We start from the raw sequence: 17,888 nt of genomic DNA, 5'->3' as shown, positions 1-17,888 counted from the left end.
TATAAATAGTGTCACCTTGATTTTTTGTAAATAAGTTTGAATGTATTGTGAAGGGTGACTAAGAATGAAAGCCAAAAGAGTAAAGTATAACACAATATACTTGTGTTGTTCCTACTGGAACAGAATTTAATTCAGAGGTTTACATCCCTGATGTTTCTGACCTCTTTCTCCCATTTTGACACGGATATTAGCCTTGTCCATCAGCTGAACACAAACACACACACTTCATAGGCAGACAACCCGGCAAATTCCTCTGTTACTGTATCCTGCAGCAGCTCTGTGTGACTTTTAATCTGTGACCTGCATAAATGTGCAGATATATGAAGAGATATACAGAGATACACTTGTATTGTGTTGAGATGCTCGTGGGGGTGTGAGTCCTTTGAATGAATCCAGCCCTCCGAAGGCAGGAGCCTCACGGGTTGTGTAGTGTATCCCACTGAATATCTCTCAACACAATGGAATGGACATTCATTTTCACCCTAACTTTAACTTATTAAATAGCGTAGCGTGAAGCGATTTCTCAGATAAAATATAGAAACCACTCGAGCGTGTTATTAGGGAAATGACCGTGTAATGTGCGACTGGACAGTTAACACGCATGTAATGTAGATTATCTTGGATATCACGTGAACACACGCTTCAGTTGTGTTGTGTATGCGTGTTTTTAATGTATGTGCGGTATGTTAAGAGTTTGTAATCGTTAAGCACTTTAAAACTTTGAAAGTTGCAGTTACGTTTCTAAAGTTTAATGCCGAGTCCGATTTCGATACGACACCGAAAACAAAGCACATGCTTCCGTAATGAAAAACGTGTACGTTAACGTTAGCTTTCGTGCTCAGGAAAAGGGGAAGTGCTGAATTTATTTTATTGTTCAAACGATAATACCAACAAACAGACCAAAGTCAAGTGCAGCCACTTCTTCTGGTTTCGTGCTTGTAAAAAAAAATCGGTTTGATCTCATTTACGCTTGTAAACAATGCATGGCGTCACGCGCGGTAACAGTTGTGACGCCATCACGCTGCTTGCGGCAGGGTGCGTTACGTTTCCCCGTCCTAGCGCATACATTGGGAGAGTATATCGATTCCACAGTTGAATTTAAACAGATGTGATGTAATAGCACCACTGCGTGTGTTTTATCTCGTGTAGGCAGGTGTCTCAGAGACAGACATCATGTTCGAGGAGTCAGTGGCGTGTTTTCAGGCTCCAGGTCCCACTGTCACCTTCCAGCATCTCACATACTGCGTGCGGGAGCGAGAGGGAATGTTCAGCCGGAAGTGGGTGGAAAAGCAGGTCCTCAAAGATGTCAGGTGATGTGTGCAACTGACAAAACATGTTTAAATAGACCGAAATTGAGTGTGTTGACTAATGTTTTATGTGAGTGTGATGTTAGCTCTTTCTTTTGCAGTGGAATCCTGAACCCTGGAATGAATGCTATAATGGGACCTACTGGAAGTGGAAAGACATCGTTAGTTCATTCTCAGTTATTTCTCCAGTATATTAAAACATAAAGATCGAAAATAAATATAAAGAGGATTAAGATTATGAGAGATTATATACAAAAACAACAAATATATTAGTATGTGTCTTTCAAGTGCAGAAAACATATGAGTTATATACCTGTATTGAGTTATTGAACATTTCTTTTAGACTTCTAGATGTCATCGCAGGACGGAAGGATCCAAAGGGCTTACAATCAGGTCGAGTTCTTGTGGACAACAACGTTGTGACCTCTGACCTCAGGCTCTGTTCTGCCTATGTTGTTCAGGTGGGAGAAAACACTTTTGTTTGAATGTAGGAAAGCAAACCGTTCTAAGGAACCTTTGATTATTTTTCCCTACTATGGTTGTCAATGGTTTCCCAGAAATGTCAGTTGCTAAGATTCTTCCAAATATCTTTGGAACAAACACAATTCATGACATCATTTTTATTTCGGGGCGGAGTATCCCTTTAAGTGATTTGTAAATGTCAATCATAGTATTTGCATTGTTTTTTCAGAATGATATTCTGACCGGCACTCTGACTGTAAGGGAGAACCTGGCTTTCTCAGCCAATCTTCGTCTGTCATTGAAAGAGTTTTCCTCATCGGATAAAGAGATGAGGGTCAACTCCGTCATACAGGAGCTCAGCCTTAAAGACTGCGCAGACACTAAGGTAACGAAACCTTATTACATTTGAAAGAATGTTGAAAACTGAGTTTTTATTCTCTGTGTATGTTGAGAAACTGGGTCAAGGTCACCAAAACTATGTCGAGAAAAACAATACTTAAGCCTTTAACCCACTTCCATTTTGATTCGACATTCTATCGTCTCGCTGTCTGTCAGATTGGGACGTTGTATCTGCGTGGCGTTTCTGGTGGAGAGAAGAAGAGATGCAGCATCGGTATGGAGCTCATCACCTTCCCCTCTCTTCTGTTCCTGGACGAGCCCACCACAGGTCTGGATGCCAACACTGCCAACTCCATCATGGAACTGTTGCAGAAGTATGAGCTCTTCTCATGTGGACCACATTCCACTTCAGAATGTCGTGTTTACTTTCCGTCAACACATATGACTTTCAGACATTTGTGAGATTTATTTATATATATCGCTCTGTTGAAGCCAGTTTTTACACATACTGTTTGTTGTTCAGGCTCTCCAAAAAGGGCAAGACCGTCATCTTCTCCATTCACCAGCCACGCTACTCCATCTTCAGGCAGTTTGATCACCTCGCACTCATGAACAAAGGAGAAATCATCTACGCAGGGTCTGCAGACAAAGCCATCGGCTACTTTGAAGACTTGGGTATTGACGGACACACCGTGCTGGATAAATCACCCAAAAAGTGATTTCTCTAACTGCGTCATTGCTTGTTCACAGGTTACAAGTGTGAGCCGTTCAACAACCCAGCAGACTTCTTCCTGGATGTTATAAACGGAACCATCCCGTCTCAAAATCACACAGGTGATATATATCACGGTTATTATGCTTTGTCTGGTAGGGCTGGGCGATATGACCAAAAATGAATATAACAGTGTTTCCAGATATTTTTTTTAGATTTATACCGGTTTGCAGGTACATGGCGGTATTTTTTGTACCTCATTTTCTACTGATTGAGAAAGGAAAGTGCTGTTGATTGACTTAAAATGCCCTTTTATACTGTCATGGTGACAGTGACAGTATCCCCTATCATAACAGGAAAGTTTAGAATTCTTTAACAAGTGAATATCATACAAAGGTAACTTGTATACATAAAATTTAAGCAAATAAATAGAGACCAGGGCTCAAAATTCACTTTTTTCCTTAGAAGCACTGGTGCTCTCAACTTCAAGAGTTAGAAGCATCCACCCAAAATTTATATTTGAAAACAAAATAGTAACAATTATACCATTAAAACATGCATGTGATATGTCTGTTGTGTTTTACATTGTCACAATGGATTCGTGATTTCCTGAAATCATATTTTTTATCATAAAACAATGGCTTAAATTAAATAAGTGAGAGAAAAGCGATCAGATCATGCTGTCAATCCTCCTAACTGACCCTTATTTCTCATCATAGCATAAAGAGAAACAGTTCAAACTTAAAACACATCATATTATATGCATATATTGAGCAGATATTAGGGGAACATGATCGTTTTTTGAAAATGTTTGTTTGTGGGTATATTTAATATAGCAAGACGCATGCAAACATCCAGACGCCTCCGTTTTTATATAGAAACATTATGATAAAGTAGTGCCCCGGCATAGAAAGACGCATTCTGTGGCTGCGTCCAAATACCCCCACTTGCAGTCTTGGCCACTTGAGAGCGCGTGCATGCAACAGGAAAAAGAGTTCTAGTGTGTCCAATGTCTTAAAAGTGCCAAAGGGCAGTGCACTTAATGCACACTAAACACCACATTAATTAACGTTATATGTTTCCACTTGCTAAGTGTCTCATTGGGTTAGAAACACTACATGCTTACTTTGGATCTTCACGCCCACTAAAACACTAGTGCCAAAAACAGGAATTACGTCATGAAAGTAGTCAAGTTTTCAAGTGGAATGACAGCAAGTGGAGGTATTTGGACGCAGCCTGTTTGAATGGCCGGTCACAGTGCAACAGTGCAAAAGGACCCCACTGAAACGGTTTCGCACTGCGCCAAGTTCTGCACGTTGATTGAGCGACATACACCGGTAAATTACGAGCGGTAATGCGAATATGAATATGAATGAAAATAAAAAATGAATATCATATCAAAAATATAAACTGGTATTTGGTACGAACCGGTATGTGGCTCAGCCCTTAGAGCACCACTGTTGTCGCCTGATAGATATTTTCTCTTTATGTCTATTTTCTCTATATTTTAGTTTCACTTTAATTTTGACCATTTCTTTGTGAAGTTTAACATGCTGAATACGAAAATCATTAGATTTTATACCACCAACGGTACAAACAAAAAATATCTCACACATTTATACATTTCGGTATTATTACTCGTACGCAGAAATGGTAACTGGCATAACACTGATCTTAAAACAACTGTTTAACACAATGGCTAATAAAATTGAGTCGTCCAAAAGGTCAGAAGTGTACATTTGATCGTTTTTGTCTTTTATTCTCTGACAGTGACAATTGGAAAATCGAGTGTTCTGTTGTTATTCTATACTCATCTAACTATGTCACTGATGTGTTTGTAGAGAAGTTAAGCAGCAGCGATGCGACACAGGAACATGAGAATCATCTCAGTGTGAAGTACAGACAGTCTCCCTATTTTATGAAAGTGATAGACCAGCTTACACGGATGTCAGATGACCTGGATCCTGAGGTCAAGACGGGTAACAGGGCCTGTTACGCTACACCTTTCTACTATCAGGTACCCAGAAGCAGATACGCTGGGCGAGTATAAACAGATAATGACAGCAATGACCTATGATGCTTGACCTTTGAAACGTTTGAGATAAAACATTTGTCCATGTTGCAGCTTATGTTAGTCAGCGGAAGAACTGTAAGAAACATCTTGCGGAATCCACAGACTTCCTATGCACAAGTGTTCCTCAACATTTTCTTTGGTATTTTGGTGGGACTGATCTACTACCAGATTCCACACACGTTACCCGAGGCGCTTCAGAACAGGTGAGCACCTCACACCACATCTTTCTTATCCGGTCAAGGGCATGTGACAAGTCAGGGATTGACAATAAGCATTTCATGTGGTTGTCCTTCGGACAAGTAAATTTGTCATTCACTTGTCCAAGTCCAAATATTACTTGTCGGAAGATAAAAATTCTATTTCATTTGAAGTATAATTGTTTCGGATCCTCTCCTGATTCATAAAGTTTGCTTATAAGTGTTTTACCTCATGTTCGCTGCTGCCACCGAAATGTGTCACAAAAGGGGTCATATGACACGGTTAAAACGAATATTAGAGATTATTTAACATGTAATGTAATGTGTATACATGATTTAAGGTCTAAAACGCTGTATTTTTCACATACCGTGCATGTTTGTATCTCCTCTCTGCTCCGCCTCACTGAAACTCGCTGATTTTTTGCAAAAAAGCTCATCGCTCTGAGAAGCAGGGTGCGCTATGATTGGCCAGTTAACCAGTGCATAGTGATTGGTCAAATACTGCAAGCGTGTGATAGAAATTTAACACCTCTTACCATATTTGGAACATCAAGTTCCACTGCAATTATACTGACAGGTACACACACCTTACTTGTGTATACATTTGGGCACCAACATGTTCAAGTAGTTATTACAAAACGTTGTATGAAGACATTGTCAAGACACAGTGTGTTGGCTCTCTCTCTTCAGAACAGGAGCGTTCTTCTTTCTGGTCATCAACATGGTGTTTGGCAATCTGTCTGCAGTCGAGCTGTTTATCAGTGAGAGAGTTCTCTTCATGTAAGTCTGTACAGACAAGTCTGATATTTAGACTTAAGAGTGAGATCTTTAAAATTGTTTCTGTCCTGTCATCCACAGTCATGAAAACTCGAGCGGATACTACCGCACATCTGTGTACTTCATGTCTAAGGTGTTCGCTGACCTCCTACCAAACCGCATCCTTCCTGTATTCATTTTCTCTGCCATCCCGTACTTCATGATGGGTGAGTAGCGGTGCTGAGACTGAGCGGACAGCGGTGAACTTTGACCTCAACTTCTCACTTTTTTTGAAGGTGGGGTATTAGTCCCATTTTTTCACTGACAAGAGATTGAAAACCGTTCTGTCTGTGTGCAGGTCTGAAGCCGGATGTGGAGGCTTTCTTTCTGTACTGTCTCACTATGAGTCTGATCAGTCTGTCAGCCGTGAGTCTGGCCTTTCTGGTCAGTGCCAGCGTTGGCTCCTTCGCCATGGCTAACATCCTCATTGCTATTCCATTTGTCTTTATGATGGTGAGTTTATTCATCCCTTTACAAATGAACCCAGAAGTTTTTGTCATGTGCTAAGTATATAAAGCCTGCAGCAATATCTGAGGTCAGTTCATCCCGGCAGATGTTTACTAGCCTCTGTGTGTTCTCAGGTGTTTGGCGGTTTCCTAGTCAATCTGAATTCAATGTTGAGCTGGATGTCATGGCTTAAGTGGGCCAGTATGTTCCGATATGGCTACAATGTAAGGAATATTTCACCAAAAATCACGTTGTTCCAAACGTTTAAAATGTTAAATTTTTCAGGTTGAGTTAATACTGAAGGAATTTTTATGTCCTTATGGTGTCTATTTGCAGGTTCATTTAATAAAACTAACTCTTTCCATTAGGCACTTGCTGTCAATGAGTTGAAGGATCAAGTCTTCACCAGTAACTTTACCACGTAAGACCGTCTACTGAAGTCAATCTAAATCATAGTTCAGTGTATGAGACAGAAGTAAATGAAGGTGCTTGTGTTGTTGGCAGGATGACTGGTGAAATGTATCTTGATCGTCAGGAGATAGACTACAGCACATGGGGTTTCTGGCAGAATCAGGTAGCTCTGGCAGGCATCATGTGCACGTGTTTGATTCTTGCTTACGTGCAGCTACGGCGGATCAATCGATGGAAGTGACATTTTAAGCTATACAGATATGCGTCATATATTTACAGCCGAGTGTGCAATCTGAATCTTTAACCTCTACCTCTGAATCGGCCTGTGGTGCTGTAATGTGTGAAGTTTGTGGAATGTTTTTTTTAGATGTTTCATTTTATATTTAAACTGTAAACTGAATATAGACGCTGAAGATGCTATGTTGTTAAATCTATGAGCTTTTTATTTGGACTTATAGATTTGTTTTTATATTTTTGAGACGTATCAAGCCATTTCCAATCCATTACTGCCAAAAACATTTGCAATGTTTCAACGGGTTTTAGGTTATAGACTAGCCCTAGACTAAAATAAATGTTTAAGTTGTCTAAACTGAGAACCGCTTCAACGGAAATATCTTGAAATACATCAGTGCCATTGTTTCGTTTCAAAATGCACACTCCTTTTTGTCAGGCATGCTTGTAAAAGACTGTTTAAATGTAGCAGTTTAACAAAGGGCTAATCCTGTTTTAATCCAATCCCTGTCTGGGAAACCAGCCCCAAATGAACATGATTGTATCAAGGTATGGTGCTATAACTGATTGCTGTTTTTATTGACAAATCACTTTTTATAGTGAAGCACTGACATCAAATGAATGTCGGAAGTCCACTCCACGTCGGTTGTGGTGCCTTTTCTCCTTTATGTTTTTTATAAGCAGCAAAACAATTTCTCTACTAAAGCTTTAAACCTTAAACCAAACAGCAGCCAAATAAAAATCACTGGACACTATGAATTGTCGCAACAACTTAAAAATGCTGTACAAAGTAGTGGACTATCATTGATCAATGTGAACAGACCTGGGGCCTGAAATAAATGCTTCAAAACTTTCCACACAAAATGGGATTTCCAAAAATTTCTGTAAATATGCATTTGCAAGCATGACACTTAAATATAGGGATAAAATATAGGCCCGGTTCCACAAACAAGGCTAAAGACAAGTCCCAGACTTAAATGAATGATGAACCGGTCTCAACTGAAAATAACCATTGTTTTGTCTGAAGATGCACACAAGGTAATGTTTCTTTCGAAAATATTTTTATAAAAGTGAGTCAAATGTCCTAATCCAACTAAGGCATAGTCCTGGTTTAAACTAAGCATTGTCTTTGAAACCAGGCCATAGTGTTTATTGCAGGAAGCCATAGATCTAAATTTATTGCAAGCTTTTTAAATATACATTCTTGTTAATTTAAGGAGATGTAGAGATCTGTGTCATTTGCATAAGGCTTAAACCATGTAAACAAAGGTGGTATATAAAACAAAACCACAAAGAAATGGATTTAGGTCGGTTTAATTTCATTTGTTTAAAACAGAAGACAATGTTCAAAGTGAAGCACAAGATAAAACCGGATCATTATTGAAAACATTTAGTGAGCGATGAAAGATCAATTAGTATGAAGGTCAGAAGAGACAAGTCAGACTTTTCCCCAAAACTCATTAATAACAGACACAACAATGACAAGTTAAAGAGAATCAATTACCATTAGGATCAAAATGTTATCCATTAAAAAGTCAGTGGCCTCACAGGTGATTTGTTCTCAGTTTACATCAGTTCAAGAGGCAGGGATATCAGGGAGTCCGAAAACTGTCAAGACACATTTCTGTCTCATTCCTCAGACCCTTCTCATCATGAAGGCACCAACTACACTTCTCTCACAAGACTTTCTGTGCATATTTGAAGTTACAACTTACATCTAAAACAACATTTTAAAACTAAAAAAAAAAATCCCCTTTAGAAAGCACAAATGCCAGTTTCAGTGCAATTATTTCCCATATAGCCTCACCTGTTACTCACACTCCTTCAAACCCCCTGCCCCCCCAAAAATATTTTTCTCAAAAGCTGTGCAGTCCCTGACAGTAGGCTTTTAAATCTGCTATGATGGCATTTAAATCTGTCAAAATTAAAAACAAAAAACAATTATTGATTTGACTACAGGAAAGCAGAGCTACAGTAATTCTCCTTCCGTTTCCCAAGATAGTTCTGGAATGTTCGGCACATCCTTTAACTCCATACGTGGCGCCTGCAGTGCTCCAATGCCTACAACACACAGAGTAAGATGCTTTTAAACCAAACATTTGACTATTAATGCATTTAATCATGATTTGACTAGCCCTGTATGGACGATGCTATATGAACACTCACATTACAGCGTGAAGCGGTCTCCACGTTCTTACACCAGTAAGCTGGTCCCCAGCTGCACTGATCCAATCCCAGCAGTCTTTGCACTGCCTCTGGACACGCTCCCAGCTTCTGTACACCATAACACACAAAAAGTCAGAGACACAAACATATGATACCATGTTAAAGAGAGCATGAGAGAGTACTCTCACCATGCAGACAAAGTCGGGATCCAGTGTCTGGAGCAGCAGCTGTACCAGCAGAGGTTCATACTGCTCAATGAGCTGATCACACTGCAGAGAGAGAACACATGTCAGTCACAAACTCCTGACTGATTACATAGTTCCGTTTGGTCATTTTTTATTTTACCAGATCAGTATGACCAGTCCTTTTATTATACTACTATGCTATTGCTAGCTCAAGTTCAAACCTGCAATGTGAACTTTTTCATCAATATTCTCCATTTTACTCATGTGGCAAGCAGATGTGTAATATGCAAATGAAAGTTTTTCGAAATAGGCACCTCGTCTTTGACAGCGTCAGGCAGGAAGTTGCAGACCTTCCTCACGGCCTCTTCGATCTGAGCCTGAGTGGCGTTCTGCTCGAGGATGCCATCCACGTAACGCACTGCCATCTTACACACGTCACAGAAACCACCCGCCTCATATCTGGTCTTGTCCATTACAGCTGCAATAGCAAACACAAAATGTCTCATTCAAACCTGAACTAGAACCTCAAGAATACTGCGATAAAAAAGGAGGCATGCATTGTTGACACGTACAGATAAAAGTGCGGCTGGCCTCCTTGCAGAGGCTGAGAAAAGTGCAGATGGTTTTGGGGTCAGCCTCCTGCACCAGCAGTTCAACGATGGCCTGTCCATAGGCTTCAATCAGGTCCTTGCACTGAGCGGTGAGGCTGGAGGGCAAGACGTCGCACACCTTCTCCACAGCCTGCACGATTTCTTGCTGAAAACAAAAAATTATGATAAACTCAAGTCTTCAGTCCATTTGTTCTGGCAGTCTGGCAAATAAGAGAATGTCATAGGTGGCCTCGTACCTCAGTTGTGTGATCCTGAACCATACTCTCAAGCTCCTTCATCATAAACTCACAGATGGCACACTGAGGAGAATCACGCACGCGCCTCATATCCTGTCAACACCAACAAGCAAAACCAGTTACAGACCTGCTCCATTTATTTGCTCCAGATCCCTTGCAAAAAAGGAATGGGTAAAACAAAACTGTACCTTAGCTGGCTTGCCTACAGCAGGCTTGCCTACAGCAGGCTTCTCAAGTTTGGTTGCAGGGAACATTTCAGCAGGGATGGATTTGGCAGGCACAAGCATCTCCATGAGTGCAGACTTGAGTCCCGAGGAGCAGAAACCAGAACGAAAACAGATGTCCTTGGGTTGCTGCATTGGAATTTCAAGAAGACACAGACACAAGGTCAGCAAATTCACATTTAATCAACTTCTCTTCCAGAGGTAAAGCAAGCTATATTCATCAGACATGCACTGATTGGCACTTTTGTGAAACATCTCCCACGATGCCATGCAGTATCCATTGAGTACTCTGACAAACCCTTTATCAATAATAAATGTCAACCCAAGCTCAGAGTCTCTCACCACCGTGCCAGTCTGACGCATGCAATACACCGGCCACATGCATGATCTAATGTTCAAGAACCTTGAACAAAACCAAATGTAAAACATATGGCTTCTGTTGTTTTTAAAATAGTTACAATGTTCTCCTAGATTCCAAACCCTGCACTTGGGATGTGTGCACTATGAATGATTAGTCTTGTAATATGCCGACAAACCAAACGAACACAACATATAAGGGTGGTTTCACATTTAGTTTGATTGTCTGGTCCAAACCCTAGTTCGATGCTTCCCCTGCCCCCACTTAGGGTCTCATTTTAATTGGGTCCGAATCATGGGTCGTTGGGGTCAGCTAGCCTGTAGTGGTTTACACCGTCGCTTGTAACGCCAAGGCAGGAGAGGGTGGCAAAATGCATAACATCTCGGAAAACAGCGAGCGTTCTCATCATCGAAACGAACTGAACTCGGACATTAAATGGAACACAGATGCGCACCAAAAGTGCAAATGTGAAACCGCCCTAAGAGTTAGGTCTATTTTAACAGCATTCAGATGAGTAGACGGAACAGATGATCAGTCAAACGACAGACAGATTAAGATAAAACGAAACAGGCAGTGCAAAGAGACCCACCTGTTCCTGTAGTCCAGAGAAAAAAAATAAAAAAAACACAAGAGAAAGGAAATGAGGGTGGGAATAAACAGAAAACAAGTGATTAGAGAAGTAGATTTAGCTGGCAGACAGGCAGAGTGGCTTAACAGAAGCATCAACAACTAAAGCCTTGTTCACCTGACTGCAAAAACTGCAACAAGCTCTACACTTTAAAACCCATTTGGTTTTTCGTTTTCTGAAATGAGTGCATGACTTGCACTTCTTAAGACGCCAGAGTTCACAAATAAAACAGAAGTAAGCCACAAATCACTTACCATAGACATGAGCTGCTGAATAACCAGTGGGCCGTACTGGCTGATGTACTGCTTGCACTGTTGAAACCGAAAATAAGTCAAACGTGTAAAAAGGAATTGCAGCACAAAATGCAGTGGAAGAGCTCAAGGTATCCAAGTGCGAGTCTTTGCGAATGTTTTTACCATATCAGACATGCCGGGTCCAAGGAGATCACACTGGGTCTCAACTTGTGTAAGTAGAGTGTTGACAAATGAGGAGTTGGTTCTGGCCTGGGTCTGAATGTCAGTGATGAATGTAACACAGTCCTGGCACACATCACCATTCTTCTGCAGAATGAAGACGAAACAAAAGTTGATAAAAACAGCTGGACTACAAATGAGCCGTCTGAAAAATAACATGCTCTTCTCGCCATGACTCCTCACCGGTGTTGGGGGCTCGTTGGCTTTCTCTTGGGGGTAGAGAAGCTGAGGGATGTTGAGCAGGAAAGGGTCGACACGCTGGGTCAGGTCCATTTCAGGAATCTCATTGGACATGAGCTGAGCTTTAGCCAGAGCTTCCTGCTGGGAGACGCACAGACCAAGAGCACCACACACCACACCAGGGTTGTCCTGTGAGAGAGTTGAACAGAGCAGTGTTTGTAAAGAATGACATGGACATAGGATCTTCGGCCAAGTCAACAGACCGAAGTCATAGTCCTCTTTAAAAGGACTCCAAGATGAGCTTTGAAAGACACTTTCTCTGTCCACTAGACACCTTAGCTTCAGTATGAGGTTCACAATTTACTAAGCCTTAGTGAGCAGCTTGTGGGAGAGCTGAAGTATTCTCACTTTCAGTACTGCTTTCCATCAGAAACTCACTTCAACAAAAATGTTAAAGCATGTTATGCAATCCATTAAAGAGGAAGAGAAGAACGTTGAGCTCACCAGCTCTCCTTCGATGATGCCCATGATAACGGGGAAGTAGGTGTCCACAATCTCCTTGCATTGATCAGACAAGCCCTCATCAGGGATCAACTGACAGGCCTTCTCCATGTAGCTAAGGACTTCACCCTAGAGTTAACAAAAGTTTAGACACTGCAAAATAATTAAAATCTCAAACCTTTGCCATCGCCATGTGAACATACCTCGGTGCTGTTATTTTTCAGCAGCTGCTCCACCACAGTCAACACCTCTTTGCACAGGTCACATGGCACAGATTTCTACAAGGAAGTATTGCACACTTAGTACTTGTGAATTATTCACTGGAAGACTAAAGTGCATTTGAGAATCAGGTCCACTCACCATCTGAGGCTTGTTCCACACATTCTGTTGGCAGTGTTGGACCGCACCACATACAGAAGCGGTCTTGACACTCTGGCACCAGTAGGGGGGGCCGCGGGCACACTGCTCTGTACCCAGTAAGGGAGTTGCCACAGCTAGAAAGATCAAAATAATTGACCATGTTCATAATATTTTCCATCATTTAGTTATGTTTATTATATTAATGTTTCAGCAAGCTATTCTTAAATAAGTATATGGCTTGAATTAAAGTGACAGTTCACCCACAATTTAAAATTCTGTCATTTACTCGCCCTTTACTACAAACATGTTTAAATGTATTTTGCTAAACACAAAGGAAGATATTTGGAAGAGCAGATCTCGCCCCCCCTCCCCCCCATTAAATGCCATAGTAGGGAAAGTAAATATTATGGCAGTAAATGGGGAACAAGATCTGCCCGTTACTGACATTCCACCAAATAGCTTCCTTTGTGTGTAGCAAAACAAAGACATTTCAACAGGTTTGTAACAACCTGATGGTGAGCAAATGATCAAATTTTCATTTTTGGCTGAACTGTCCATTTAAGATATCTTATTCCCCAACCAATGAATTAAACAGTTTGTCAACACGAAAATGGAAGGTGTGAATGGTCTCTCCTCTCAATCTTTGTGTCTCTCTACGTGGTTCTCTCGGTTTATGTGTGTGTACTGTAGCCTATACATGAGTGTGTGTGTGTGTGTGTGTGTGTGCAGCATGTTGGGGTGTGATTTTCTTAGAATTTTCAAATAATTCCCAGCGAAGATCAAATATTATTTGTGCTTAAATGCCCATCCCTAATTTATATACAAATTAAATTATATGTAAACATTTATTCCTTTTTGTATTTTTCTTAAATATCTACACGAGTATGTGTTCATTATTTATGCATGTGCACTGCGCGGATTCATTTTGTGTTTATGTAAATGTGGAACAGCCCTAGTTCAGAGTCAACACAATGTTGAAATGAAACTTATCTAATGGAAAACTTCATCTAGCTGCAAAAACATGAACAACTACATACTTCAGGGTTTCACAACCCGTTTTCAAACTATGAGCTGTTACTGAGCTTATGAGAGGTTTAAGCCACAGTGTTTTATCTGCCAGTCCTAAAACCACAAAAGGTAACAAACAGCAAGCCATTTAAAAATATCAAGTTACAAAAACTAAGGATTTTAAAAAGTAGCCCAGAACTTGTGTGCAAACTGGAAAAACCCAAATTTAACAGACAATTGATACCAAAATTCTCGTGATACAATTGTTCTCCTTATATTATGTTGAGATGGCAGAAAAAAAACTGCCATTTCAATCTAAATCACAAGCAGTGTCATCAATGGAGAACACTGCATTATAATGTGATGAATTATGATCTTTGGCTATAAAAATTAAAAACACGTCACCCATCAATAATCAACTATCAACCTCTTCTGATCCAGAAGTCAATTGTGTAAGAGACCAAATCAGTCAGTTTCCTTGTTGACAACAAAAATCAAGTTCATTTCAGAAATTCTTCACTCTGTTTGTTATACCACGGAGCCAACCAGAAACTTGTTCAATATAGACAGTTTAATCAGACACAAGTGAAGTTTAAGGTACGGTTTGTAGAAATCGCTGCTACAGGGCGCACGATCAAAACAACAATCGTGTAGCTTGACACTGTGTCGAAGCGTGGAATGATGGGATATGTTGTCTTAAACTCCACCGCTGATGTATCAATCAGACAGGTACGACAAATCATGTTTGCAGAAGAGGAAAAGTTTTATAAATGTTGCGTTTGATGAAATCATTTTATTTCATTATAATGAATCAGATCTGAGTAATGTCAGGTTTAAAACGTAATTGTTAGTCATAGATGTTACAGTAATTGTCCATTTCGATGGTGTGATAACACTGCACAGTTTTAAGTGTTTAAACAATCATAGTAAAAGTTATTTTCAATGTACACACATCATTTGTAATAATTCTAGATGGACTGATGGTACAAACTACTACCGTCGTCAGTAAAGGCGGTAACAAAGGGTAACGCAGATATGACACCATTGACATGCGACTTGACAGCCCTGGTCCACAGTTTAGAATGATGATTTTCTCAGGATTTATAAGCAGTTGGAAACATTTGAGATATTGCAAGTACTCAGCTGAAAAAAATATATATAACATTGGCCTAGTGGTTTTTGGATATTTTACTGCAAAATTCGTACAAACTGTACCTTTAACTACAGGTACGTTGTAGGCTATAACAATTTATTTTATATTTGATTTTTGTTAATATTGATTTACATTAATAATGAATTGTATATTAATTTAAATTAAAATGACTAGTTATTGATTCTTTGCAGAGGTCTACTGGATTTTCATTTAACATTTTGTGTTGTTTCCACAGAAATAGTGTATAAAACAAAAATAAATAAAAACCAAAAGGTGCAAGCTAAAAGGGTCGTGAGTCTCAACCAAAGAAAACAATAGCTAAAGAACTAGCAGTAAGTGGGTCATTTACATTTTAAAGGTCATGGAAGAGGTTTAAATCCATTCACTCATTGTAAGATCAGAAGTCAGAAGACCTTTCCTGAAAGTATATATTAAGAAACTAAAAACGTTAAAATATATATTTTAAAAATCAGATGTTTAAAAAAGCCCACAGCTTAAAAGCCAACATTTAAAGTCCCCGTGAAACGGAATTTGCGATCATTTTTTACTTCCGTATTCTGACGCATTTCCGAGTGAAAATTAATTTCACAGGAGAAAATTAGTGGGCGTGGTTGGCGTGGTTACATCTTCCAATAAACCATGAATAAATCGGACAACATATGCTTCTTTTGTTTATGGTAAATACAATTAAAACATTTGAAAAAATGAATAAGTGAATGCCTATGTCAGCAGTGCAGAAAAAGTTCTCCACTACTTCCGTTCACTGTCGCCATTTTGTGAAATAGGTGTATTGATTGATGTGTAAAAATAGCAGTTGCATTGATTTTGAAATGAAACTGGCAGCAGACTTACAGTTGAAGGGAAAAAGTTAAGGGATGCTTGAAGATTTTAACTGTAGATTATGAGGGTATAATAAAAATAAGAATTGTCATGTTTAATTTCACTGGGACTTTAACTTGAGCATACTGCAAATACACAACAGCTCTATAAAAAGACAGGTTGTGTTTGCAAAATCCAGAACTCATAAATAGAAACGAGACATCATGTTCTTCTTGTAGATTCTTGAAGAAATTCTGCATTTGATGAACAAAGAAGATGTGAAAGCTCAAAACAGCTACAGGCTAATGACAAGTGGACCTGACAAACAAAAACGCGGAAGCGACCTTTTTCTAAGAGAACAGAGACTTATACCCGAAAAAATAAAATTACTTCCTATAGTTTAGGGTATGACGTCTCAAAAAAGTCCGGGTATATTTGTACAGGGGGCAACCTTGAAAAACAGGTTTCATTAACACTGTCAGGATTAGACAACTCTTTTAGAGTAAACAGGCAAGATTATTGAAAAATCTAAAGACCGTTGAAATTTTCCTGATCAAAAGAGACTTCATACATTTTAACATTACAAAGAAATGATTGAGGACGGATAAGAGTCTCCTCTGGTCAAACAGACTTTAACGGGATCAAGTTTCTGGTAATAAAAACTACTGCGACAAAAACCAATACTGCACTTACTAACCGAAGTATAACTTGAATAAGACAGACGCTCAAATAAATGTTTAAAAATGAAATATTAAATCGTATTAACACTTCTGCGCAATTTATTGACGGTAACGTTACGCTTGTTAGATAACACCCAAGTTAGCTGGTTTGCTAGCGGTAAATTACGGATTTGGAAATGGACAACCTAGAAGGGAACCCGTTCATTTAAACACTGTTAGTTGCATTATAATAAAACCTTCGTTAGTATAAATTGTAGTATATTTTAAGCACGCTCACGACGGTTAACTTGCCAACCTACATGACATGTTTACCAAACAGATCCAGCGCCATTAACTACGTTTCAGCTGCTGAACACTGATGTGACGAAACATCGCGCAAAATCATATGAAAGAGAGCAAAAGAGAGGCGTATATTACCTGTGGAAATAAAAAGCAGCGTGAGAAGCATCGTGTGTCGGTGAAAAGGCTTCTCTTTAAACTCGTTAGGTCTCGTCTGTGTCAAATGAAGGTGTTTATGCCGCAGTGTTGTCGTGTGATGAAGCTTTATGCTGATCTCACTGTCAGCTGACCGCTCGCTGAACAAACACGTGACTGGAACGTTTGACTTCATCCTGCGTGCGCAAACCTATCGATGTATGACATCACAATACCGCGAGATCCATGCTAGAGCATAACTTTCGAACTGCTCTCGCGTTATTTGGATGTCATGGCCGATTGGTGTGAGCAGCATAAGCGCAACACTCCATATTTCTGTGTTGGCAGTTGTTTGGTTTATTACTGGCTAGTTGTCACATGGTCTATATCTCACAGCAGTTATAGAATTTAGTCCAACTGTATAATTGCTTGTTTTGTCTTGCATTGATTTTGTCTGCATATGTCATATTTTTTAACAGTTATACTGCTTAAACATTATTTAGAAATCAGCTTGTCTGAACATGAACATGATTGCTTGCATTACATGTGTACATGTTGCTATACTCTAGAATTGCCTCATCAAATACAAATTAAATGTTTCTGTTACATTATGTCTAGTGCAAAACATCCAGAATGTGAATGCTTGTAATAATTCTAATTCTAACATATTTATTAGAGACTTCTTAAAAACAAACCCCAGTAAATGAAAAAATGTACTGACAACATTAATCGAGGCCTCCCAAAATCTACAAAAGAAAAAATCTTAGATAGAACAGTTGTAAGAAACAAAGAACATTTGGACTTTGTATGGTTAGTAACAGTAACATTGATTTAACTTGATTTTATCAGTCCGTGAATGTGAATACTGATGTGTTTAACGTCTCCAATTAGTTTAT

General features: G+C 39.5%; 2 protein-coding genes across 3 annotated transcripts; one reads left to right on the top strand and one right to left on the bottom strand.

Annotated features, from left to right (window-relative positions):
• Window positions 1–224: 224 nt before the first annotated feature.
• On the top strand, window positions 225–7,755 carry LOC130431860 (broad substrate specificity ATP-binding cassette transporter ABCG2-like). 2 transcript variants are annotated; one of them, XM_056761079.1, is made up of 16 exons: window positions 225–1,035; window positions 1,150–1,310; window positions 1,409–1,468; window positions 1,651–1,768; window positions 1,999–2,154; window positions 2,325–2,482; window positions 2,632–2,783; window positions 2,859–2,942; window positions 4,662–4,837; window positions 4,946–5,097; window positions 5,782–5,871; window positions 5,950–6,074; window positions 6,206–6,360; window positions 6,489–6,578; window positions 6,723–6,775; window positions 6,859–7,755. In XM_056761079.1, exons 2-16 carry the CDS (start codon window positions 1,174–1,176, stop codon window positions 7,004–7,006), a joined length of 1,854 nt encoding a protein of 617 aa, XP_056617057.1. In that variant the 5' UTR covers window positions 225–1,035; window positions 1,150–1,173; the 3' UTR covers window positions 7,007–7,755. The 2 variants fall into 2 exon arrangements, with proteins under 2 accessions (XP_056617057.1, XP_056617056.1); XM_056761078.1 differs by lacking the exon at window positions 225–1,035 and having other exon boundaries at window positions 1,047–1,310.
• Window positions 7,756–8,294: 539 nt separating this feature from the next.
• Window positions 8,295–17,155, bottom strand: LOC130431862 (prosaposin-like). Its single transcript, XM_056761082.1, has 14 exons — window positions 16,996–17,155; window positions 12,919–13,052; window positions 12,762–12,836; window positions 12,562–12,687; window positions 12,061–12,246; window positions 11,821–11,964; window positions 11,659–11,715; window positions 10,383–10,547; window positions 10,195–10,287; window positions 9,920–10,103; window positions 9,662–9,825; window positions 9,351–9,431; window positions 9,163–9,270; window positions 8,295–9,057 (listed from the first exon to the last, which is right to left on the bottom strand). The coding sequence occupies exons 1-14, from the start codon at window positions 17,024–17,026 to the stop codon at window positions 9,022–9,024; spliced, it is 1,584 nt and encodes a 527-aa protein (XP_056617060.1). The 5' UTR covers window positions 17,027–17,155; the 3' UTR covers window positions 8,295–9,021.
• Window positions 17,156–17,888: the final 733 nt, after the last annotated feature.

This window comes from Triplophysa dalaica, chromosome 11 (assembly GCF_015846415.1).
Source record: "Triplophysa dalaica isolate WHDGS20190420 chromosome 11, ASM1584641v1, whole genome shotgun sequence".
NCBI lineage: Eukaryota > Metazoa > Chordata > Actinopteri > Cypriniformes > Nemacheilidae > Triplophysa > Triplophysa dalaica.
This window is presented reverse-complemented; position numbering and strand designations above follow the sequence as displayed.

Bases quoted from the DNA above. Each gene is read 5' to 3' on its own strand.
- LOC130431860 (XM_056761079.1), top strand. From the start codon at position 1,174: ATGTTCGAGGAGTCAGTGGCGTGTTTTCAGGCTCCAGGTCCCACTGTC. The intron at 1,311-1,408 runs GTGATGTGTGCA...TTTCTTTTGCAG, and splicing joins CAGGTCCTCAAAGATGTCAG to TGGAATCCTGAACCCTGGAA. The intron at 1,469-1,650 runs GTTAGTTCATTC...CATTTCTTTTAG, and splicing joins ACTGGAAGTGGAAAGACATC to ACTTCTAGATGTCATCGCAG.
- LOC130431862 (XM_056761082.1), bottom strand. From the start codon at position 17,026: ATGCTTCTCACGCTGCTTTTTATTTCCACAG. The intron at 12,688-12,761 runs GTATGTTCACAT...TGTTAACTCTAG, and splicing joins TGAAAAATAACAGCACCGAG to GGTGAAGTCCTTAGCTACAT. The intron at 12,247-12,561 runs GTGAGCTCAACG...ACTCTCTCACAG, and splicing joins GCATCATCGAAGGAGAGCTG to GACAACCCTGGTGTGGTGTG.